We start from the raw sequence: 19,658 nt of genomic DNA, 5'->3' as shown, positions 1-19,658 counted from the left end.
TCTTTTTCTATTTAACTTTTCCATGCATAGTACATTTGGAAGTCCAATGAGTAAGTGCCTCCAGGAAAAAGCCCAAGCTTCCTAATTACTTTTTTATTCCCATGTAGTGCATGGTATTTTGAACATACTAGCCTTTGAATATACTCAATAAATGGTTTAAATTGAATTCGCTTCTTAATTTATATCCTTTTCAGACTCCATTTTTATTTTTCTTCTCATCTTTTTTTGCACTGTTATTATTCTATTCCGTGCTGAAAACCTATCGCCACTTTTTCTCCCTTGTTTTTTTATTTTTTCGAGCTCATTCCTTCCACCTCCTATTAGTCTATTCTAGAGTGTGGAACTGTCAACCATCATAGTGAAGGGATCCATAGAAGACTATGAAACCCCACTGAGTTTTTTTTTCCAGATGAGGAAATGGGGGACCACCAGGGCAGTGAGGTGACTTGTCCAGGGTCACACAATGAGTTGGTATCAAACCGGGGATGAAAAGCCCGGAGATCAGAAGTCTCCTGAATCTTACCCATGCTGCTCTTTCACCTCTGTCGTCCGCTTCATTCTGTCTTCCTTTTCTGTTGTCATCCTCGCATCTGTCCATTCACATCCCCTGTGGCAACTGCTTTAGCTCAAATCTGGAAGTAAAAGTCTCCCCAAGTTCTGAAGTGTGATGACAAGTATAACAGGGTTTTGATCTCCATGCCACTGAATTCTGAAACCTGCAACTTCATAGAACTTCTCATTGGACTTCCTTTGGTTCTCTTTGGCCACGAGATGTCCCAGAGTCCCCTGACTGGACTGCGAAGACCACCACCTAAGGGAACGGGGACTGGGAGACTCCTATCTCTAGCTCTGCAAAACCATGCTTCCTTTTCTGATCCTGCGCCTCCTTCTGCTCTCTTAGACCTCCTGAGGCTTGCATGCATGCTGGAGTCTGACCCTGAGCTAGAGTTGTCCCTACAAAAGTATGTGATGGAAAGCATATTGAAGCAGGTATTTGCACAGTTTGATTTATTAGCTTTTATTATCAGGGATCTTGGACATCAGGAAAGATCGAGAAAACCAGTAGCTAGTAAAATGTTTCATTGAACTAAAAAGAGATGGGGCTGACGTTCTCCATGTGTAGGTGACTACAAAATGTGTTCTTCAAATCAGGATATTTTTAAGAGTTAAAAGAGGCATTATTCATAATTACACTCTGACAACAGGCATAAACCATGACTGTGTGTTTTATACAACTGGGCAAATGGGAACTTTTTTCCCCAAGCAAACAAGAACATGTGGTCACCCTTTGTATACCCCACATAGTCAAAAGATCGCAAGTGAATTAACATCGCTACACTGTTTCTCTAAGTCACTCACCTTAGATCTGGAGCTTTGGGAGTTAACAATAAAGATAATTAGAATGCCCCGAACTACCTCCTCCAGCCCCTAAAATTTTCCCTTTTTATTCGCTTAGATCTAGGCTTTCTTAAATTGTATTAATTCATGTGAATCTCAGCACTCACCATATGCCAGGCATTCTGCTCTCATGTATTTATTCTTCACAATTCTTGCTAGATAGCTTTATCCCCATTTTATATGTGAGAAAACAAAGACCCAGAAGGATACCAGGAACTTTTCTAAGGTTATAAAGTAAGAGATGTAGCTAGGATTTGAACCTTGTTCTGTCTGAATCCTACATTTTTTTTGCACAGACTGAACACCTTCCTAATATATGCATGTTTTAATCTTTAATTCCATCAAAATACAGTTGTGTCCTGGAGGACATCTTAGGCAAGCCTGAACAGTGGGCAGCTGCCTTCCCAGTGTGAGTTGAAGTGAAATCAGAACACATCCCTCCATCTTCAGCCCAATTTAGAAGCCCTACCTCCAGTATCTGCAATTGTTTGACCCCTCAAGATATGACACATTATGCTGCTTCAGCTGCAACCAGCCAAGAGCAAGATTTACAGGAAGGGAAGGCAAGATAGACTCCATGAGCCACCAAGAAAATTGTGGGTAGGAATGATGAACACCGGGTAAAGAGATACAGCTAAGGGGGCAGAAAGGAAGCAAAAGACAAACCTTTCACACAGTACCAAGACTGCACCTAAAGAATAGAGATCCTCAGAGATGCAGTGATTGCATTTTTCCAATCAAAGCTCAGGCCACACAGTCCAGTGGAATAATTTTTAACTCATTTCTTTGCTAGATTTAATCTTTATTATTTATTTAATATTAATTTCTTATTTAGTGATTTATTGGGGAAGTCAAAGAAAGTCGTCACATCGATTAGTTAGAGATTACTAAATCATCTTTTTTTAAAAAAGATTTTAATTCATTTATTTGAGAGAGAGAGAGAGCACAAGGCAGGGGAGGGGGAGAGGGAGAAGCAGACTCCCAGCTGAGCAAGGAGCCCGACATGGGGCTCGATCCCAAGACCCTGGGATCATGACCCAAGCTGAAGGCAGATGCTTAACCAACTGAGCCACCCAGCCGCCCCTATTAAATCATCTTTTATGGAAAGAATAAAATTACCTGAAACCAGGACTGTCCCAGTCAGTTAGGAAGCATGACTGCAGGATTCCCTATGCACAATTCCCTCCTTTGTCTAGAAGATATGTTCTATATTGTCAATGGAGAATCTGATACTTTTGTGCTATTTGGAGAGAAAATGAAATGATTTTCCCCCATTGGTTTGCTTTGCACTTAATTTAACAAAATTCAAGAATGATGAGAGGCAGGCATGATTTGGGAACGTGCTTCTTTCCTTTCCCTGGGCCTGTTGTGGGCGGGGTGGAGAGAAGAGGGGAGCAGAATGAAAATATACCGCCTGGGGACGCAGGTGCGAGTCCTAAATGGAATATTGGCCTAGGAGCCTGGAGATCTGGGTTCTGTGTGACCCTGGGAAACTTGTGTAATTGCTCTGTGTCTCAGTTACCTAATCCGTGAAGTGGGAATAATAATGCTGATTTTATTTCATTTGAAGACAAAGTAGGATAGAATGTGAGAGTATTCCGGACGGTCCCGGGCTGTGAAAATATCAGGTTGGATTATGTAACATGCTGTCCTTATCCCTAACTTGTAAGAGAATCAAAAGGAACAGTACTTCTTTCTGTTATTGTGATGGCTCCCACTGGCACTAGGGAGCCAGCAGCTGGGGCAAGGGTGTGGTGGTCATGAGCAAGTCTGGATGTTCACACTGGAAGAGATTTTGATAGTGCATTCCATTTCCATCTGCTCGGCTTTGGGCTGCCTCTGCCATGTTGCACCTCGTACATTCTGATAACTTCGGCTTTCTGGAGAACCTCAGAAGGTTAGCTGCCTCCAGGGATAATGTCATGGAGGTGGGGTTGTGACAAAGAATCCACTGCCAAGGACACACACTAAGGAAAGCTGCTCTCGACTCCACAGATTGATGACAAACAGCTTCGGGGTTATTTGTCTGAGCTTCGCCCAGTGACAATTGTGTTCGTGAACCTGATGTTTAAGGACCAAGACAAAGCAGAAGTCATAGGCTCGGCCATCCAGGATGCCTGTGTGCACATCAATTCTGTCCTGAGGGTCTTCCGAGGCCAAATCAATAAAGTCTTCATGTTTGACAAGGTAAATATGAGCTCAGGGGTGGGAACCTACCGAGAATTTAAGGTTGGCACTCCCACCTATGGACATTGGTGAGAGGAAGAGAAGAGACACTTTTAACCTAAAAATATCCGTCTTTATTTGTAGTTATAGAAACAGCTTATATGGTGGATTTGGCACTTACTATGTGCCTGGAATTGTTCTCAACCTTTTACACATATTAACTCATTTCACCCTCAGAACTCCTCTAAGAGGTAGGTGCTGAGACACTGAGACACTGAGACAGGTGAAATTAAGTTTTGCTCGTGATCATCCAGTTAGTGGATAGTGGGCTGGATTCAAACCCCGCTAGGCTGCCTTCCCAGGCTCTGCCCTTCAGCCCTATGCTTGACTAGCTCTCCCTGTAGGCACATCTGCAGCCCCACATCTCCCGGAGATTTTAGGTCAGGTGTCTAGTAACCTTCACACCCCAGAAGCCTGTTTCTAATAATCCCCACCTGCCATATCTACACCTCCTTCCCCTTCCAGCTTCGTGGGGTGGGGGTAGGGAGGGAGGCCAAAGCAGGGAGGGAGGCAGGGGGCGGGGGGTGGGGGTGAGGGTTGGCACCTCTAGCTCTGGGTGTTTTTAATCTGCTCTTAATCAGTTCAGAGAAGAACAGTGTAACTGGCACATTACCACAGAAGTGATAGTGAGCATGGATTCCCCATCTCAAGTGTTTTTGCATCTTTTTGCACTAAATTACTGCCCCACACTCATTCATTTATTGGGCATTCTATAGAAAGGGGTTACCCTCTAGTCTTTACACAGACCTGAATCAGGGCTTCCTTTCTCCCATCAAGACAGAGCCCGGCACCAACTAGGATCTGACCCTTAGACTCTTTTTGGAGAGGGTTGAAGAAATCAAGGCATTCTTTTTTGCATGTCATCAGGCTATAACATATACAGACTGAAATTTGTAGTCCATTGTCCTTTAATTATTAGGCTCTTTCCTTATAGACAACAGCATCTGACTGAGGTAATTTTTTAAGTGATTGATACTAAGAATGCCAAGCTTCAGAGTTTAATCTCTGCTCGGAACAGTTAAAGTCATGCCAAGAAAAACCACTCTCAGTTTAAGTCTTTCTCCCTACGAATAATAACAATATCTAAAAAGAACATTATAGTTTACAAAGTGTTACTGTATATCAAGTTTATATTATATATGTATATAATGTTATATTATGTTTACAAATATAACATCGTTACAAAAATATATATATACACTATAAAGTATGTATTCTATATAAAATATGGAATATATGTAATATACTATGAGAAGTGTATATATACTATAAATTAGTTTATAGTTTATATATATATACATATATATGTAATATACTATGAGAAGTGTATATATACTATAAAGTAGTTTACAAACTTTGTATATATATATATATATATATATATATATATATATATATATATATACACACACAAAGTAGCAAAAGCAACCTTGGCAGGTCTATGTTATATCCACTTGCAGACTGAGAAACTGAAGTTCACAGAGTGTAGTTGACTTATTCAAGTTTCCACACTTGAGTTTTTTTTGTTTAATTTTTAAAAAATTTTTATTATGTTCAGTTAGCCACTGTACAGTACATCATTAGTTTTTGATGTAGTGTTCGATGATTCATTAGTTGCGTGTAACACCCAGTGCTCATCACAACACGTGCCTTCCTTAATACCCATCACCCGGTTACCCCATCCCCCCACCCAAGTTTCCACACTTGTGAAGGGGCCTGAGAACACAGATTTTCGGATTGCAGAGCGGTACCTTTTCCACTGCTCTGTGCTGCCTCTCAGATCTACACTTAGCACCATGTAGCAGAAGATCTTGACTGAGAGGGAAGAGACAGGTGGGGGCACACATAGCCCCGTACAACCCATTATCTCTAGAGAAAAACAAGCCCTCCTCAGGCTCGAGCCCTACTGCTGCTGATGCACTTAGGAGTTAGATGAAGTTTACTAAACATAAAATAGGTAGGAGAGAAATCACGATGAAATGTGATCCAGACAGGGAAAGTTGCTACCCACCTTCCACTGGGCCGTCTGGCTGGTCCACTTCAAACATCGCCATGCACCAGCTGTGTTTGCTGACTCTCTCCCTCACAGGGCTGCTCCTTCCTCTGTGTCTTTGGTTTCCCCGGGGAAAAGGCTCCTGATGAGGTCACTCATGCCTTGGAGAGTGCTGTGGATATATTTGACTTCTGCTCTCAGGTTCACAAAATTCAGTGAGTGTTGCCCTTGATCCCATCTGGTGATCCCTGAGCTTTTTGTAATATCTGGGGAGAGAAGACAGGGTCAGGGAACAGGAAGTAAGGAGAGGACTGTCTGGAAGCCCTTCTGTTTGTATTCATTATTCAGGGCCGAACCAGCCCCGGTGCAGTGATAAAGGGACCGTAGAGGCCAAGTGCAGAAAGGACACCCTTACAAAGTTAAAATGTAGCAGGTTTGCAAGAAAACCTAATTGGGTTGTCTCTCGATCCTCCAGCTTATTTTTTGGTAGAGGTTGAACCACCAACACCATGCTGGAGACCTGCGTTGATTTTTGATAACCAGGAGATACAATGAGTCCTTGGGCTGGAAATGTATATATTGATCTGGCCTCAAGATGTTCTACTCACAGTAAAACTGTTAAGATAAGTAAGGTTTACCATCCCCAGCCCTGGCTGCCTGAGAGCCCAGGCCCCCAGGTTCATCTAACCTGAGCACCCCAGTGACCCAACACTTAGCTCTACTTAGCTACAAACAGGTATCACCCCCTTGCTCTAAATATTTCCACCATGTCAGCCCCTAGTCATCTATATATTCAGTTATCCTCATGTACTAACGAAGTTAGCTTTTGATGCCACATACTACATCTGAGTTACTTCCATTCAAAATAATGACTTTATTCTTTCTAGCAATAACAAAGATAAGTTAAATTGTTTAGAACCACAGCTGCTCTTCATTGAGAGTCCGCTTAGGGTGATGAGAGGTTCTTTTCTAGAAAAGTGCCTCAGATGAATACTTAAAAATAGGAGAAAAGCGAACTGATTTATCACTTCTAAGAACTTAGTTCTGCGTCTCAAACTGTCCCTCCTTCACAGCTCTAGGCCCTGTACAATGGCCCTAAACTCCCCACCGCAGAATACAGTTACTTGTTGAAAATCCTTTCCCTCCCTCCCTGCCCCGTTCATCGTCATGCCCCCACCCTCCCCACATTCTCCCTGCTCATTATCTTTCCCTTTCACCTTACAACTCTCTTGCTTTCTTCCGGGCACCAGTACCGTCTCCATCGGCGTGGCCAGTGGGATTGTCTTCTGTGGCATCGTTGGACACTCTGTGAGACATGAGTACACAGGTGTGCTGAGCTAGCTCATCTCGCTGCGCCCTGCCACCCAGCTTTGTGGGAGGAAGGGCAAAACTGAGTGAGACGTGGGCCCTGCCCTCTAAACCTAGAGTCTTCCAGGAGGAACCAAGCCATGTAGCTTTGCGCATTGGCATCTTGATGCTGGCAAAGTGCGTGTTTCTGGGGCTCTGCCTGAGTATCACATATGTAGTCATTCGAGGGGAGCAACGGAGGCTCTAAGCTCATGGAATGAGGCGGGGGCAGGGCCTTTGTAATAATTGCCTGTTATCATTAGACAGTTACACCTCTTAATTCCCATTAAAAAATCCTAAAGAAAATTAAGAATATTGGCATTCCTGATAAATAATACTAATCTCAAAAGAAAAGAGAAAGAAATGCTATCTCAAGATTTTGCTGCTTTGACTTCCCTCCTCAACCCTATTACAGTTTAAGATATTCAGAAACAATACATCTGGAATACTGAAATTGTTATGTCTGAAATGATTGGATGTCTGAGATTTTCTTCAAAATAATACAGGGTGGAGAGTAGATGGGAGTGAGAGTGGGGCAGGATTGGCCACGCGTTTGTGGCTTTTGGGACTAGGTGACAGGTATATGGAGATTCATGATACTATGCTTTATTGCATGGTCAAATTTGAATAATAAGCAGTTTTTAAAAAGAATATCTTGATCAAAAGAAGATGTTAGTTGAAAAAAAAAGAATATCTTGATCAGAAGTGCTTAAGTTTGTGTTAAAGTACTATATTTAAAACCTAGCTAGTTGTAATATTAATTGAGGGCTTACTCGCATCCAGGCACTGTTGAAAGTGATGTGCATGAATTGACTCATTAATCTTTATATTTTTTTTTTAAAAAGACTTTATTTATTTGACAGAGAGAGAGAGAGCACAAGCAGGGCGAGCAGGAGAGGGAGAAGCAGGCTCCCCGCTGAGCAGGAAGCCCGACATGGGAGGTAGGGCTCTATCCCAGGACCCTGGGATCATGACCTGAGCCAAAGGCAGACGCTTAATGACTGAGCCACTGAGGCACCCTGACTCATTAATCTTTATAAACTGTCCCCTGAAAGGGATACTCTTATCATCCCCATTCACAGATCAGGAAACGGAAGCATGGGAGTGAAAGTACTAATTTGCCCAAGTAATTTGGTAACATAGTTAGAGGTAGGGCTGGGGAATCGAACCTGCCCAGCTTCCTTCAGACGCTGTGCACTACAGTGTATTACCCTTTAAAATACCCCCTGAGTCTGTCTCACACACACACACCCCTTCCAGCCCTATTTACTCACTCTTAAGAAATCGTCAGTGGGGCGCCTGGGTGGCTCAGTCAGTTAAGCATCTGTCTTCGGCTCAGGTCATGACCTCAGTGTCCTGGCATTGGGCTCCCTGCTCAGTGGGGAGTCTGCTTCTCCCTCTTCCTCTGCCCCTCCCCCTGCTCATGCTCGCTCTCTCTCTCTCTCAAATGAATAAATAAAATCTTAAAAAAAAAAAAAAGAAATTGCCAAATGAAGGTGATTCATTTTGAAAATGAAAAGAAAAGTTGCTATTTTGTGCCTCACTTGAGGGTCAGTGTCCCCCGCCCAAGCTTGTGCTTGTCTGTCTTGTAGCAGAAGACCAGCTACACCTCATCTGCGAGCCCTCAGGCTTATGGTCACCACCAGTACAGAACCCTCTCCATACACCAGACCCTTTTATCTCCAAGCACATCGTCCCCGTCGCCTCCCAGGAGAGGTAGAAACGGTGCAGATAGCTAATCAGGTTCACTCCCTTATAGTTTGAAATAACCATTGGCAGAATAAGGGTAGTCAAAGGCGGGACTTCTGTGTCATTCATGAGAGATGAAAGCAGTAAGGAGTGAAAATGCCCCTTGGGGACAGTATGTCTCCGATTATGTTCTGCTAGTTCAATGGCTGTTTTCTCCCCGATCTTTGCCTTTCTCCCTTCTGTTTTAGTAATTGGTCAAAAAGTCAACATAGCTGCCAGGATGATGATGTACTACCCAGGGATCGTGACATGTGACTCTGTCACCTACAATGGTAGCAACCTACCAGCCTACTTTTTCAAAGAGCTTCCAAAGAAGGTCATGAAGGGTGTTGCAGATTCTGGACCGGTCTATCAGTGTTTGGGACTTAATGAGAAAGTGTGAGTGTGGGGCATTGATTTTGTGGTATTTTTTAGTAAAGAAGTGGGAAAATTATGATAGCAAAAACCATCGGTCACCATGTCAGATCTGAATCCAACTTACGAAATTAAAATCTATTCCTTCCCCAGAACAAGGCCCAGATTTCAAAATCCTTCATCTTTCTCTATCCTACTGATACTATAGATGGTGCAAGATCCCATTCTGCCCTCATTACTGATAATCTGAGGGTGATTCTTCACAGGTTGTGCAAACAGAACAGAGTCCCTTCATTTGAGTATCTATTTGGACCCAGCTGATCACAGTGACCAACCATTAAGTATTTAGTGATCATACCAACTGTGTGCCAGGCATCAATAGGGCTAAAAGAGGATAAGATAATTATTCCTCCTGTAGGTCTGTAGTGAAATATATTCCTCCAAAGACCAGTTGAGATGTATGGGTATCACCTTGGAACTTAAAATCCTTCAGTGCCTTCCAATCACCTTCATAATGTGCAAATTCCTTGAAATGACATACAAAGTAACCACCTGCCTTTCCAACTTCATCTCCTCCTATGCCCCCTCCTCTGGGCTGTCTAAATAGATTGCCCTCTCCATCACCCACCCACCCCCAGTCTACTGGGAAAATCACAGTCAACTTTTGACATCTATTTCAAGGGATCTTGAATTTATTTCAGGGATCTATTCCTGCACAAGGCCGGCTCTGGAACTACCCAGTCAAGCTCAGACAGCTTAGCTTTTTCCTCCTCTGTGTACCTTTTCCTCCTCTCTGTACCTCTCTGGTACATACCCATCACAATTACTGACCTGATAGGCTTTTCGCTTACTACGTTATGAGCTCTTTGACGGGAGTGGCTATTTCTTGCTTGTTTTTATATTCCCAGTGCTTAGCACATAGTGGGCACTCAATAATAATGAATACATGAATGAGTAAATGGAAAGTGGATGGTATTATTCTTAATATTAGCAAGCTAGAATCTAGGTCTTAAAGGTCAGATAAAAGAATCAGGGCTGCAGTTGGTTCAAGGAGTCTTTATCATTCACCTTTGTATTCCCAGGGTGCAGCACTGTACTTGGCATGCGTAGACCATCAATAAAATGCTGTTTGGATATATGAGTGAATAATACTAATTTTTTTGTGGGCCCTTATTAAGTACTAGGCACTCTATCTCAAAACATGTAATTTACTCTAGTATCAACCATATCAGGTAGAATCTATTATTATCTCCAGTTTATAAATTTAAAAGCTGAGATTCAGAGATGTTAAATGACTTGTCCACGGTCATAAATCTGGTAAACAATAAAGCCAAGTTTCAAAATGCCACAATAATGCTGCATTATAGACAGCCACAAAACCTTAGTGGCTTAGTATATACCACAATAAACATTTGTTTATCCCACAAATGTGGGATTCAGTTGATCTTGGCTGGATTTGGCTGATCTTGACTAGGCTTGTTCACCTGCCTGGGGCTCTGCAGGTTGTTGGCTGATCCAGGACGATGTCAGGTGGGATACCTGGGAAGTCTGGCTGACATAACGGGGACAGTTTGGCTCTGTGTGTCTCATCCTCCATCAGACTGGCCCAGGCATGTAGTCATGGCAATATCAGAAGAGCAAGAGAGAGCAAGCCCAATGCCCAAGCGTTTTTCAAGCCTCTGTGTCATGTTTGGTAACATCCCATTGGCAAAGTATTCACAAGGCTGAGCCCAGAGTGACATAGCACAGGGCACAGATACCGGTAGGGGTGAAGAAGAGGGGCCATTAATGCAGTCAGTCTACCACAGGAACCCAGGACTACCCGATCCCAAAGGGTGGCCTCCTCATAGTTTTTCTATACCGTTTCTGCAAATATGAGAGTGTAGAAATCACAAATATGAACAGGGTCTGGTTCCTGCCCTGAAAAGTCACAACTTCATAGGGAAGGCCAACATATACAATATACAAAATTAGCTGTATATTACATGGGAGAGTTGGCATGTCCTGTAACAGAGACATAATAAAACAGTATATTAGTGCAGGCAAGGAAATGATCCATTTGACTAAAAAGGCTCCTTCAAGAATAATATTATGCAGTGGGCAAGCGTACGTACCCTGGCCTGGTTATAGATACTGATTCTGTCGGTATCCTCTGTCACTGTCCCCACTACCCGTGGGATCTTGGGCAAGTTAAACTCTCTGCACCTCAGTTTTCTCATTTGTAAAATGGACATAATAGTACTTTCTTAATGAGGTTTTTGTCAGGAGTAAAGGATGATATATGTAGAGCACGTGGAACTATGCCAGGCACGCTGCATGTGCTCACCAGAGGGGGGCCATTGTTGTTTGAGCACGTGGTGGAACCTTTCCAGGATGTGATGCAATATGCCACATCCAAGTCCATGGGTCCCATCATGGTGTCTGGTTTCCCTAGAAAGGGGTTCAGTTCCACCAATGCAGACTCAACAAGCATTTAGTGAACACTCTACCAGGCACTACATAAGTTGTTTGGACTCTCTATTACCAGGTAAGAACTTCTCTTTTCTCCTCCCCCTGGCATCTGCAACCCTTGAGTCAGGGGATAGATTCTTGTTAGAGATCGAAAAAGGAGACTTTCTGGGAACTAAGAATGAAACACTCTTGCTCTCGATATTTCCCTGTTCTGACTCTAACATCTTTTCTTTTCTTCTCTTCAGCATGTTTGGTATGGCATACCTCATCTGCAACAGAAATGAGGGCTACCCTTTGCTGGGTAGGTAGTGGGCCTTGATTTTTAAACTTCTTTATTGAACTATAACAAAACATACAGAAAAATACACCAACGTTACATCTGCATCTTACTGAATTATCACAAAATGAGCATACAACCACCATCCAGGCAAAGAAATAGAAAAATAGAAGTCCTCCGGGAACCCTCACATACTTTATCCCTCACCCTCTCCCCAAGATGTCTAACACCTTAGATGACTCAGGCCTGTTTGTGATATTCCTATAAGAGAAATTGTACAATGTGTAATTACATATGCCTTCTTTTAATCAACTTTATGTTATGAAATTCCTCCATGGTGCTAGGCGTAGTGGTAATTCATTCATTTTCATCACTATGCAGTATTCCATTTTGTAAACGTACAACAATTTATTCATTCTGTCATTGTACAACATTGGAGTTGTTTCCAGTTCTTGGTTTTTACGAATAATACTGCCATAAAGATTCTTGTACATGTCTCTTGGTGAACACATGTACGTGTTTCTGTTGAGCATATATGTAGGAGAGAAACTGTCAGGACAAAGGGCACAGCTTTGGTAGGTAATGCCAAATAATTGTCCAAAATGGTTGTATTTATTTATATTCTGACTAACAGTGTTATGAGAGTTCCAGTCACTCTTCACCCTTACCAACAACTTAGTTTTAACAGTCTCTATAATTTTAATAACTCTGTTGGGTATATAGTCGTGTCTCATTGTGATTTCCATTTGAATTCCCCTGATATGGTTGAGCTCCTTTTTCATATATTTATTGGCCCTTTGGACATCATCTTTTATAAAGCGTCTCTACAAATCTGTGCCTATTTTTCAGTTGGGTTGTATGTTTATTATAGATCTGTTGGGATTTTTTATATATCCTAAAATGGGTACACTCTTGTTTTTCCAGTATGTAACTTTTCCCATTCTGTGCTTGCCTTTTTACTGTTTTTTTTTTTAATTTTATTTATTTGTCAGAGAGAGAGAGAGAGAACACAAGCAGGGGGAGCAGCAGAGAGAGAGAGGGAGAAGCAGGCTCCCCACTGAGCAGGGAGCCTGATGCGGGGATCGATCCCAGGACCCTGGGATCACGACCTGAGCCGAAAGCAGATGCTTAACCAACTGAGCCACCCAGGCGCCCCAACCTTTTTACTCTGTTAATGATGTATTTAATGAACAGAATATTTTATTCTAATGTAATCCAGCTTATCAGTCTTTTATAGCTAGTGCTTTTGTATACTATTTAGAAATTTTTCTTCACCCAAAAGTCATGAAATTTTTTTTTAGATTCTCTTCCAGAAATTTTGTTTGACCTTTTACATTTAGATCTGTGATCTAAATCTGGCAGTGGCTGTGATGTTTTTGTGATTCGTGGTGACAGGGACCCTATCATAAGAAAGCTAACTCGAGACTAGACTAGACAGGGAAGTGGACATAAAACGAGGGAGGGATATACCCTCAGGGGGAAGAGATCCTCATGAAGATAAGCCTGTGGATTCTGAAGGCAGCCATTTCTAAGAACACTTGAAATTTCCTTCTGTTAGACTTGAACATCCCTAAAAGCAGCATCATAAGTTAAATCCTGGTCCTAACTGTGTTAGGACAGTTAGGAGGAGGCTCTGTCCCACACCCTGGGGGCATGTCGGGACAGAATCCTGATTTCAGCAGAGCCTAAAAGAAGGCAGCTCTTCCAGAACTGTAGAGGGTCGGCAGCTGTGCCCACTTTCACTGTGTTCAGGTGTTTTTCAGAGTCTAACCACTTTTTGTAAATCCAGACCCCCAGACTCCTGAAGGCTGGAAAGGAGAAGGAATGCTCACTCTCCCCCTCCTCTGAGGCTTTACCTCCCAGCCTAGGATATGCTTGTTGTGATAGTGATTGACAGCAAACAGAAGTCCTAACCCCCCTCTACAAGATCAAGGACTTAATATGGCAGTCATATGAAAACACATTGGTCACAATAGGCATATATTCTAGTTGCCTTTTTCCCTGATTCCCCGATTCCATCAGGTAAAGATCAAGCCCACATATCTTTTCCTTAAACTCTAGTCAAAAAAGAGACTGTCACAAGTTGGGACTATAGCAAGTGCCCTTCTTTTACAAGAGTTCCTGTGAATGAAATTATGTGCTAACCAACCGCATAGATGTCAACAAAACTATAATCAAAAAAGTGTTTTTTTAAGATCAAAAATACATGCAACAGTCCCAGATCTTAGGGCCTTGTTTAGATAGAAACAAGGTGCATGTACTTCAAGTCAAGACAACTAGGCTTTATTTTAGAATACAGCTGAAAGACAATCCATAAGGTCTTACCTGTATGGGCTCCTTGTGAATAGGACACAGAGAGCTAGAAGACGTGGCTCTGTGGCCGCCTGGGCTCTGTCTTCTGAGTTACCTACTGAGCCTCGGGCCAAAGAAGAGCATGACACATCTCACAATATTGAAGTTCAAATGCATTTTCAGAAAGGGAATGTTTCACCCAGAAGAAGTCACATAGTCTGCAGGTTAGTTCTCCCTAAATCGTGCCCAGAAATTTACATCACCAAGTAAACACTCAGCTTCTTTGTATAGAGCATCTAAGCTTAAAAGAATGGTCCTGGTTTTCAACAGACGTTGGATCACACCTGTGTATGTGTTTACTCCATGAATGGACACCTAACTCTCTCAGCAGTGACCAATCCAGCAAAGGAGGAGGAAACCAGCCCTGAAGGGCTCTCCACCTCCTTCCATAGAAATTGCTCACTCCTCTGAAATGACAGCTCTGTCCGCTCCTTCTTGTCCATGCAGGTTTCAAAGACTGTGGGCTGAGTTTCAGATTTCAGTCAGGGCATCCTGTTACATATATTTAAAAACACTTAAGAAAAATAACAGCATCAGGGTTGTAACCACGGTGATGTTTATTTGCTCCTAAGTTTTCCATATTTTGCACAGTGAGCATGTGTTAGTTTTATAATCAGAAAAAGACTATAATTTATTTTTACTAAGAATGTAGGTTGTTCCTAGGAAAGAAATAATCTACACGTGATTTCTGAGAGCAAATTGAATGTTCTTATCCCTGATCATGTTTCTAGTGGCCCTGAGAGAAGTATAATTTCTCATTTATAAAGAGCAAGTTTCTTTCACAGAATTAGAAATAAAAATACTTTATAGGAACCCTAACTTTAATACATTTATTTTCCAATGTAATAATCTACAGATTACTTCTAGTGTGTTATAGAAAGCAAGAAAAAGGAAAGGAACACAAGGGCCAGGGACAGATAATGCTGGTTTTGTTCTTGGTTGTGTAATCTAAGCAGTTGGCTACACTAAATTTTGGTTTTCTATGCTAAAATTAAATGGACATTATAATGAACATTATAAGAATACTTGCCCTCACAGCTTGTGGGGATCAAATAAAATTGTAAAACTACATTGTTAACTGGAAAGCTCCAGAGAAAGATTTAAAAAATTTTTTAAAGGGCACAGGATCTCAAGAAAGTTAATGAACAATTCCATGGAAATTCCAGAGGTATTTTTAGAAGTGGTATCACTGTGTGCTTTTTTTTTTGTATCTCTAGATTATTTTATGTTGATTAGGTTTGCTCCCTTTTTAAAAAATAAAAACAACAGGACGTGATAAGGAGATCAAATACTTCATGTGTACTATGAAGGAATTTTTGATGTCCAACTGCAGCCGAGTCCTAATGTACGAAGGATTATCAGGATATGGAAAAAGCCAGATACTTATGGAAATTGAGTATCTGGCCCAAGGTGAGAACCACAGGTGAGTGTCTTGCAATGATCACTTCTTGGAAACCCGGAGAAATGTCTTTAAGAGTTTCATTTATTTTAATGCTCCTCTCCTTTATATTATTTATCATATGCAAACCACCCACAATCTGTCAGTTATTGGGTGTCATGCCCTCTGTACTAAATAAATAATTAATGATAAACATATTGAGCTGAGAAATGAGAAGCTGGGCTGACCCCTGGAGATCCTAATTTAATGCCAGGTGGGGCTTGGATATCAATATTGTAAAGCTTCCTAAGTAATCCCAATGTGCAGTTTGAGAATGCCTGCACGGATATTGAGAGCAAGGCTAGATGGGGTCTGCAGAACAAACACAGAAATATATCCAGCTCACAGACAGAGAATCACTAGTTCAAACCATTTAGCCCTGGAGTGGGGCTGGAGAATGATAGGCCTCTGGATTTTCCTTCGGAAGGCAGAGCTAAGGTACTTCTCTCACACCATTCTTCTGTTTTCATATGAGAAATGTCACGAGGGCACTCTGGGACAGCCCATGTGGCACCCTCGTGGCAGTGGGCAGGATGGTATTCAATAACAGTGACCAGTGACGGTGACTTAGATGAGGACGATGGTGTCCCATATCCTTTCACGATCGAACCTCAAGGCTTTAAGGGGAAAATGCTTATAAACCATATATTATTGTTACCTGTTTTTCTATTCCTTTTTAATGTCAAGCCTAGGAAAGGCTGGTTCATAAATATCTTTAACATTGCTTAGGAAATAATTAATAACCAGAAGACATTTATTCATTCATTCATCCTGTCACTTATCGAGTACATACTATGTTCCAGGAACTGTTGAGGGCTATATTGGTTTGCTAGAGATGCTGTAACAAAGTACCACGAACTGGGTGGCTCCATGAACAGAAATTTGTTATCTCCGAGTTCTGGAGGCTAGGAGTCTGAGATCAAGGTGCCAGCTGGGTTGGCTCCTTCTGATGGCTGTGAGGGACGGTCTGTTCCATGCCTTTTCCCCTAGCTTCCTGTGGCTGGCTAGCAATCGTTGGTGCTCCTTGGGTTGAAGAAGCATCACCCAATCTCTGCCTTTATCTTTATATAGTGTTCTCCCTGTGCCTTGTCTGTGTCCAAATTTCCCTTTCTTATGAAAACACTAGTGATTTTGGATGAGGGACCCCCTCTACGCCAGTATGACCTCATCTTAACCTACGTAATTACATCTATAGTGACCCTATTCCCAAATAAGATCACATTCTGAGGTACTGGGGGCTAAGACTTCAACATATGAATCTGGGGGGGACATGAGTCAACCCATGACAAGTGCCAATGCCCGGAAGATGAATAATATCTGATCCCTGCCCTCAAAGAGCTCTTATGGAAGAGAAGGAGAAAGAGGGAATAAAAATAGGATGCGATGAGGACAGTGATGGAGGTGTGCAATCGAGTATTGGGAAGCTATGACAAAGAGGGGTCTGTAACCCAACCTCAGGGCACCAGGGAAGATTTCCAGGAGGCTGCACCTGAGCTGAGATTTGCAGATAAGCAGGAGATGAGGGATTAGACAGCGCTGGGAGGAGCGGTAAGCTGCCAGGCTGGGGCGACAGCTCTGGGTGTGCAGGGAACTCTCACTAGTTTGTTGGTGGAGGGTAGATGGCTGGGCAGAGTGGCTAGATATGATATAATGAGACCTGGGAAAGTCTGGTATGGCCCGTAAAAGAAGTCTAGACCTTTTGGCAGTGGGAGCCACTAAAAACTTGTAAATAGGAGAGAGGATTTGCATCTATCCAGATACATCAGGCCTCTGTAAAAGCAATGCACTGAATCATGGTGCTAGGCAGGGGGAGTAGCATGTTCCTCAGCAGTGTGGGTGAGAGTCTGAGGGCTTGGGGCAAGGTGGTAGGGGTGGGACTACAGAAGACGACATAGCGAGGGTCAATTAGGAGGGCTCAGGGACATAGAGGAATGAGGGAGTGTATCTGAAGCAGGAGTAAAGAACAGCTTCCAGATAGTTTGGGAAATAGCTGTTGTAACAACTGAATAGGAAGAGCCAGAGCTTTCCTTCAGCCTTTATTATTTTCAGAAAATATATTTAAGAACTCTTTTCTGCTTCTCGGCTTTCTTATAAACAGGACTATTGCTATCGCGTTGACTAAGATCAGCTTCCATCAGAATTTCTATACCATCCAGATACTCATGGCCAATGTCCTGGGTCTGGATACTTGTAAACATTATAAAGAACGACAGACCAACCTTCAAAATAAAGTCAAGACTCTGTTGGATGAGAAGTTCCACTGTCTCCTGAATGACATCTTCCACGTCCAGGTGAGTAGCTAGATTGTGCCTCTGCAGGGAAGAGTGACGGGGTACCTGCAGCAACTCCTGCCTGAGGTTGGATGACTTAGCATCTCTTTGCCATTTATTATCTTTCTCTTTTCTCATGTGGAGATGATGTGGGTGATGAGGAAGTGGCTCCCAATCCTCCTTGAATGAGCTTCCACCTTCCTGAGACATTGGAGGTATCTAGAAATACCATACTGGAGAAAATCCAGACAGCCACCTGCTGATTCATTTTTTTCTCACCTTTCCATCAGAGCTATCCTGTAGTAGCTGGTGCCAGGCACAGAGTCCCTCTGCTCCTGCAGGTGACTGCCCGGGCAAAGACAGAGTATGCCCCCAGGACGTCCTGTATCTAGTAGGTTCACTGACATAGGGTGGCACAGCTGGAAGGGATGTTATGAACCATCTAACACATGAGGATTTGAAGGCACAGAATGGTAAAGTGATTTGCCCAAAGTCACACAGCTAGTAGCTCCCTTTGCTATTTCCCCAGACTCAATATTCTCATAATTCTTTATACAGTTCCCTATTTCACGAGAGGTTTCCAAGATGACCACCTTAAAAAAGCAAAAGCAGTTGGAAGCATTGTTTATGAAGATCTTGGAGCAAGTAAGAGCATCTGTGGGTCTAAAGTAATGGGGGAGGGAAAAGGGAGGTAGCCTGAGGGGTTCAGACGCCACTGGCAAGAAGCTTTGAAATGTGTGAAAGCTTTATCTTAACACCCCTCGCATCTCCTTCTTCCTTCCTTCCAAACCTCAAGTCAAGAGTCTGTTCAGAATTTAGCTGTGCTTGAAAGGAGTCCCTTTAACATTACTCCTGGGGGTTTGGCCTCTCCTTAAAATCAGCCCTCCCTCCTTCTCCCTCTGCCTGAGAGGCAGTATATCCAAATGGTTATGGATGTAGGCTCCGTAGTCAGACTACCAACATCTGAACCCTTAGGCCTATCACTTGCTACCTGGGTTACTTTGAGCAAGTGACTTAACTTGTCTATGCTTTTGTTTTGTCATCCATAAAACAGGGAAATAGTAGTGCCTGGCTCCCAGGGTTGTGTAAAACACTTAGAACAGTGCCTCTTTATCAGAAACACTCCCCCTAGCTTACTTCTCTCTCTGAGTAATCTCATGACAATCCACTATATGTTGACAATCACCATATTTATATTCACCTCCCTCATAAGCACCAGAACCATATTTCCAAGAACCTTCCATATATAACACGTGGATGTAGTAACTCACATTCAGGTCGGTGTCTAATACTAAATTTTCTTTTTCCTACTGCAGTGGACCCTTCTTCCTCATTCTGGTCCTTGATTTAGTTAATGGCAGATTCATTCAAGCTTCATTTAAAGTTGTCTTTGTTCCCCATCCTCATCGGTTGCCACTTGTACCGCATCTACTGAGTTGTCAAGTCCTACCATTTCTCCTGTGGGTGGCCTCTGTCGTGTCTCCGGCCTCTCTTCCTTGCTGTACTTCTCTCTCTCCTGGACTATTTCCATGGCTTCCCGATGAATCTCTGTGCCTCATACCTCTCCACTCCAGCTCATCCTCCATATAACTGCCAGAGCACAGGCAGATTGCACCAACCCATGCTTTCTACTATCCAAATAATTCCCAGGGCTAATGACATAAAAGCCAAAAGCTTTTGTTGTTGTTGTTGTTGTTAACCTGGAGAAGTGCTATTCATCCTTCAGTGTCACTTCTTTGGTGAAAGCTCCCCAAAGCACTAGGTATGACTAGTTCTTCTTCCAGTCTGTTTCTGTAGCACTTT

At 42.6% G+C, this 19,658-nt stretch overlaps 1 protein-coding gene across 1 annotated transcript in view; it reads left to right on the top strand.

Moving 5' to 3' along the window:
• ADCY10 (adenylate cyclase 10) overlaps positions 1-19,658 on the top strand; it is a 73,637-nt gene that overhangs the window by 8,531 nt on the left and 45,448 nt on the right. Inside the window, exons 7-15 of the mRNA XM_036076754.2 lie at positions 902-990; positions 3,394-3,585; positions 5,714-5,832; positions 6,868-6,944; positions 8,902-9,091; positions 11,764-11,819; positions 15,417-15,570; positions 17,684-17,876; positions 18,414-18,500. Of these exons, the coding sequence (XP_035932647.1) occupies positions 902-990; positions 3,394-3,585; positions 5,714-5,832; positions 6,868-6,944; positions 8,902-9,091; positions 11,764-11,819; positions 15,417-15,570; positions 17,684-17,876; positions 18,414-18,500 (1,157 nt within the window). The remainder of the gene's footprint in view (positions 1-901; positions 991-3,393; positions 3,586-5,713; positions 5,833-6,867; positions 6,945-8,901; positions 9,092-11,763; positions 11,820-15,416; positions 15,571-17,683; positions 17,877-18,413; positions 18,501-19,658) is intronic.

This window comes from Halichoerus grypus, chromosome 7 (genome assembly GCF_964656455.1).
Source record: "Halichoerus grypus chromosome 7, mHalGry1.hap1.1, whole genome shotgun sequence".
In the NCBI taxonomy this organism is placed as follows: Eukaryota; Metazoa; Chordata; class Mammalia; order Carnivora; family Phocidae; genus Halichoerus; species Halichoerus grypus.
This window is presented reverse-complemented; position numbering and strand designations above follow the sequence as displayed.